Consider the following 5,757-nt stretch of genomic DNA (forward strand, 5'->3'; position numbering starts at 1 on the left):
GAGTGAGGAAATTCGAGTAGTTTTGACCCAGAAAGCGACATTTGAATATCAAACACTTAGGTTCAAGATTATGCCAAAATTTCATGTTTTCCGGTCCGTTTTTGCTCATTTCTCGGAGGCAAAATGAGCACGAACGCTCATTTGTACATCATTCTAGACAGAAATAAATGGCCTTTTTAGAAAGTGAACCATGGATGGGGAATTGTTGGCCGTTTTCTCAAAAAATGCTTGAATTCAAGAAGTTTCAGATTTGCGTGGTTTTCTTTTGAGTTGCAAAATCCACTTGAACATGACGCTGCTTTTTTCGAAGTTTCTCAAGAACCATTCGAGCCAGAGAATTCGTTTTGGCATCGTTGGATAGAGAATTGAAGGGGGTCATAACCCCCATGACCCCCCACCTGGATCCGCCCTTGAATTCATGTGTAGTGATATTCTCATTACTGTGAACACTGTGATCCAAATTAAAAAATGATATGCAATTTGTGTTAAGTTTGATCAATGAACCTGAAGCTACACACGTTATTAAGCAGTTAATTTACTTGTCTCCAAAATGGTAAGAAATGCATCCTAAATACAAGGCAAATCAGTTGCAAAATCGATGTTTTTGGTAAACTGAAGCGTTAAATAAGAGTGTCGCTATAAACAGTAGCTTACTTTCAATCTGTCCATTGCCCTAGACGTTCGAACTACTGTAGCAGCGGTTGTGCGAAATTTTGAATGGTTTGATCCACTGGACTGACTAAATCCTGGATCACTAATAACGCTAGATTCCATTAAATTAGATGGAGACTTGTTTGGGTCAGGACTGTTGTCTTTGGAAAGTGTACCGGAAGACCCAATACCACCGTGCATTTTGCTCATGAAGGTCCTTGTTAGAGAATCCCTGTGAGAACAATATTTTAGTCTATCTATTTAGTCCATGTATAATATATTTGACTTAAAAATACTTCAGCTTAAAAGATGAAATCATTATGAAAGGCCGAGCGGTCAACTTAATATTGAAAAAAAAAAAATTAAGTACAACAATATTTAAACTTATTAGGCTAAAAATGCTGAATAGTATCAACACAACTAAACATATACTATTACGCTGAGAAATTCTCTAATTCGCGTAATCTTATTAAAAAAAAAATACTATAAGACCTGTGAGTACGTTAATATATATACCTAGATTCTTCTTCAGGAGTACACATTATACTAGGGCTGAGAAGAACCACAGGAACGCTGCTAAAATGATCCATGGGGATGTTCATTTTGCAGTAGCACTTGCTACATACGGTTCGTCGGCAAAGCGTGCATCGCTGACCCCATGGCCCAAAAATTCCAAATCTAAACATATTATTCATTATACACAGTGGAAAGAAAGACGTAAAAGAATTAATGAGGTAATAATATAAAATTCCAGTGCTAAGCCGCGAGTACTGATGTTTGGAGTTTCAGCAGTCCTATTTAAAACCTTTTCCTCAGCGATCGCATTTCGTACTTGAGGACGACCTATACCAGGATTGGATATTGTCCAGTCTCTTGCAAATGTCCGGTAATCTTGAACGTGTCGATTTGGACATGGAAACGCGTACGCTCTCACGCAAGTTGTCTTCGCCAAACCCTAATACCTTTGAACCACGACTCTCAAGAATTCATTACTTGTCCTAAGCGGATGAACTTGCTATATCAAAATATGGGTCTCACATCAGAACAAGTTCACAGCGAGTTTCATTAACATCCATCGCACCATTCTTCAATATTGCAAGAGATATTTTTTTGAGGAACTTTAGCCATCAATATTAGAGGCACCGGATGTTTTCTTTTAAACAAAAGTTAAGTCAGATCGTCTTCCTTTGAGCCAAAGAATGGTTTGATCCAGCACCCTTTTGATCATGGCTTACGGGACACCCTGATAACAAATGAATAATCTATTTTCTGTTTCTCCATTTCTTAAATATAAACCCGTTTTAGTACTCGTGAAATATACGGTTCAGCATTAATATCTAAGACACCTTGAAGGAAAAACAGTTTTACCTTGTTTTAAGGCACAGAAAGCATACTTTGCGGCTTTCAACATCATGCCGAACTTTGCCTTCTGTAGGCAGTGCCTCAACTTCGGCCTTTGTAAGAACTGTCCGGATATGTACAATTTCGGCCAATGTTAGTGAAAGTCTGAAAAAGACACGGCATAAAATTGCATGCTCTAAAATAGGTTTCGAAACTGCTTAATTTAAGGTATTCTTTAAGGAAAAACTAAAATTTAAGAAGGACTCAAACCACACGTTCGTCATAGTTGCATCAAGCGGTTAATGGTAGATGCATGATTAGTTAATAACTAGTTAAAATTAATAAGCACACATCAGTTTATTTCATCAAAATACCTGTCATCAAGAGAAATGGAATCTTGCCAGCTCTGGGAGCTGGTAAGTTCATCTTGAAGCGCTCGAGCCACTTCTGGTTCCAAGGGCATTGTTTCGGATTCCGTACTATTACATGATTGTCGAGAGCCTGGCCGTGATTGCGGGACTGAGTAACATCCTGCAGGAATTTCAGTAACACCTGATACAAGAGATATTAAGTGTTGCTTTTCAGAATTTTGATTGGCAGCGGTCAACCCTACCCAATGTGTTTCTTCGCATGTTCAAGGAACAATCCTGCGTAGCTAAGTCATAAGCCTCTAATGTTCCGTCACAGCTATTTTGATACTCGGAAGCCCATAAACCTTAAACAAAACATACAGGGTGTTTTTCTGTGCTGGACACGCGATGATTTAACTTAATTTGTAAAATCCAGAAGTGGACGGGTTTCAAAGTATTAGGTCAAAGCTAAAAAAGATATAAAAAACATTTTTGTAATGCAAACGAAGTTTCGTATAGGATTTTTTTCTGGGGTGACACATTATTGGTGTATAAAACAGGTATTTTACCAGGTTCGCTAGAATCTGGAGTTTCAGCTGTTGAAGGTTCATCATCGTCATCATCTTCGAACTGCGAAAAGTCTACTTTAATGAGACGCCGGCCAGCTGGTTTCGGTTGCTCTCTATCTACACCATAACGATATGATGTCCTTAAACATAAGTCAATTATTCAGGTGTATTCTTTAAAATATTGTGCTGTTTACACATCACCGTGCTACGGTTAAGCAAGCGAAACTTTACATACTTCTGTTAACTAACATTTACACTAATTTATACTTAATACATTTATTATTTATCCGACTTACCTAGGAAGAGGAACGGGTTTTAATTTTCTTCCTTTCGTAATTGAAAGAAGCAGTTGCTCCCTGGGGGTAAGCGTCCTTAATTGAGGAGCCAACTTTCGCTCTGAGGCTTTTCGCAATGGAGGCCTTGATCTTGAAAAAAACGATTAACTAGATATGTTGATGTTAAACGGGAACGAATTTTACCTAATAAAGTCCAAAATTATCGCATGGGCGTCTTTGGAAACGCGACTGGGAAGATTTCCATCCACCATAATTTTCCTTAAATTGTATTTGCAATTTCTTATATCCTTCATGAGTATTTGATAGGGTGTTAGTTCATATTCAATGGGTGCTTTACTGAAATTCACTTTTTTCAACTTCACACCTATAAGAAAACAAAAAATCCTTATCAATGGGTTTGACCCAGTGCCCTAAACTATACTTTTTTCATTTTTATGATTCTACGTTCAAATGTGTGCTAACAATAAATGGCGAAATTTGATCTAATGATTGGTAAAGCGGTTGATGAATATTTCATAAATACCTGTTCTTAATTCACTCATAACCTGTATCCACAATTTTGCCCAATCAGTAAAGTTTAACTCATCCATGTTAAAATTAGCCGAACTCGAAGGTAAACTTATCGTGCCTTGTGCAACTTTTTCAAGAAATGTTGATAGTTCGATGGCCTCAGCTACTAGCGCTCTTACAACGGCCTTGTAGTGAGCTTCAGCTTGTGACTTTGTTAAAGTACCTGTAAGACACGAAAGAACATTGTTATCTCATTTTGATTTTACACAAAATTCTAACACAATTCAAGAAATTATGATGATAACAAACAGAAGATGAGGCTTTTCTTAGAAGTTGTTTAGATAAATATTTTACCTAAATGTACTTCACATCTTTTAATAACATCTACCAACTTTAAGCGATTGTTTTCTCCATTACACTTTGAAGAGCCAGCTGCATAGTGTTCCTCGGAGTCTCTCTCGATACCTATTAAAACAAAATCAAGCATACATTTTACTAATCTAAAAGAAAGATTTCTTTCTCTCATTTTATTACTTTTAACGGATTTATCAGTTAAGTTATTTAGAAATCTTGATTACCTAGTGGAAAAAAATGTAGGGTTTGATTAATATAATTTGTTTTAAGCGATTGAAAAATTAAAGTAAATTACCCTCATCATCAGTTTCATGATGAATTTGAGATGTGGAGTTCAAATCGTCAGATATCATGTCAGTAATCAACTGCTCCAACTCGCTGCTGATTATCACTTCTTCACCTTCGTTGAACTCATGGTCTAATGTAGCATAAACTACTACGCCAATGCCAGCCACTACATCCTTCTCGCAACTAAAACCAAACAATAAAAAATGTTGAATATTTAATTACTAAATTTAAACACCCTCATGTCTGTAGATGAGTATGGGCTATTTACGCAATTTAAAGGTCGTCTGAGAACCGTGCTAAAAAATTATATCAGCAAAGTTAACACGTGAAATGAACAGGCAAACGAAAATTGAGAATTGGACTGAAGAAACTATAAATTTGTCCCTCTCATCAGTTGAGGAGAATTCCAATATGTTTATTTCAATGCCTGCATTCATTACACAAGCATTATTATTCTGAATAAAAATTTAAACTTCTGCAATTCGTAACAGTCTGGCTTGAAACCTTTCAAAGCCTGCACGTCTGATATTATTTCCAATCTAACAAACAAATATCTAGAATAACACCGAACTTACTTAGGTAGAGATCTGAGAATGCAGTGTGTTGTTCCGTTACTGAACTAATGAAAAATTTATCATAGGGATACTGCCATGGATTGTAGGTGGGCATAAATGTTAATACATTTGTTTTTAAGATTTACCTTAGCAGCTCTCTTACTTTCTGCCTTGCCAAGCTGGTGTTTTCATGTATAGTGCCATCAGTATTCAGGAAAACATGCTGTACCTCAGTTATATTATGAATATGTTGTTTTTTGGCAACCAAAGAATCACAAAAATACCTACAAAGTTGATAACACAATGCCCATGCATGCTCTTCTTTGATACACGAGTTAAACGAACTAAGAATATCACTCAGACACACACTACCGTCAGTATTTACGTTACATTTTCCTTTTTCGGACATTGTTTAAAGACAATTACTTATAATTTTGATACTTTGACATTTTTATCTAACCTATAAATCGATTCAGATGGGAATGACAGTTAACCCAAATAAACTGAATTCATGTTGCTTGCATCACCTCTACAGTACCGCGGCCGCACCTATCAGTAGATTTACGTCAAACTTCATGCTTGTGCAAGCATGTTAACAAAGGAAACATCGGTAAAAGTATGTCGCGAATAGGTTCACACTGTAAACCCAATTGGCAAAGTGAACAGTTTATTGATTGGATCTTGGTTCAGACATGCGCTTTATGTTCAAACCCATATTGACCCGTCCATATCCTTTGACTTTGACAAGTTTGCTTTAATCTCACAAAACCACAGAATACCTCTGAATACTGAGTAGTCTGTGCTGTGTGAACCACAGAACATCCTCCCTTTCTATGCTGTGAAC

The 5,757-nt window shown here is 36.7% G+C and overlaps 1 protein-coding gene across 3 annotated transcripts in view; it reads right to left on the bottom strand.

Annotated features, from left to right (window-relative positions):
* Window positions 1-5,584, bottom strand: part of LOC109537354 (protein spire) — a 7,860-nt gene extending 2,276 nt beyond the window's left edge. The window contains exons 1-13 of one of the 3 annotated variants that reach the window (XM_048665233.1): window positions 5,202-5,322; window positions 5,060-5,136; window positions 4,367-4,542; window positions 4,072-4,182; window positions 3,731-3,940; window positions 3,391-3,571; window positions 3,208-3,336; window positions 2,912-3,051; window positions 2,606-2,707; window positions 2,367-2,544; window positions 2,020-2,157; window positions 1,168-1,329; window positions 655-883 (exon numbers count right to left, since the gene is read on the bottom strand). In XM_048665233.1, coding sequence (XP_048521190.1) covers window positions 655-883; window positions 1,168-1,329; window positions 2,020-2,157; window positions 2,367-2,544; window positions 2,606-2,707; window positions 2,912-3,051; window positions 3,208-3,336; window positions 3,391-3,571; window positions 3,731-3,940; window positions 4,072-4,182; window positions 4,367-4,542; window positions 5,060-5,136; window positions 5,202-5,228 — 1,860 coding nt within the window. In that variant the 5' untranslated portion in view covers window positions 5,229-5,322. Of the gene's footprint in view, window positions 1-654; window positions 884-1,167; window positions 1,330-2,019; window positions 2,158-2,366; window positions 2,545-2,605; window positions 2,708-2,911; window positions 3,052-3,207; window positions 3,337-3,390; window positions 3,572-3,730; window positions 3,941-4,071; window positions 4,183-4,366; window positions 4,543-5,059 lie in introns of all 3 variants that reach the window. The other 2 variants (XM_019904023.2, XM_019904024.2) reach the window with 2 other exon arrangements.
* Window positions 5,585-5,757: the final 173 nt, after the last annotated feature.

The sequence above is a fragment of the Dendroctonus ponderosae genome, unplaced genomic scaffold (genome assembly GCF_020466585.1).
Source record: "Dendroctonus ponderosae isolate FM_Combo_2020 unplaced genomic scaffold, Dpon_F_20191213v2 Dpon_F_20191213_3, whole genome shotgun sequence".
Lineage (NCBI taxonomy): Eukaryota > Metazoa > Arthropoda > Insecta > Coleoptera > Curculionidae > Dendroctonus > Dendroctonus ponderosae.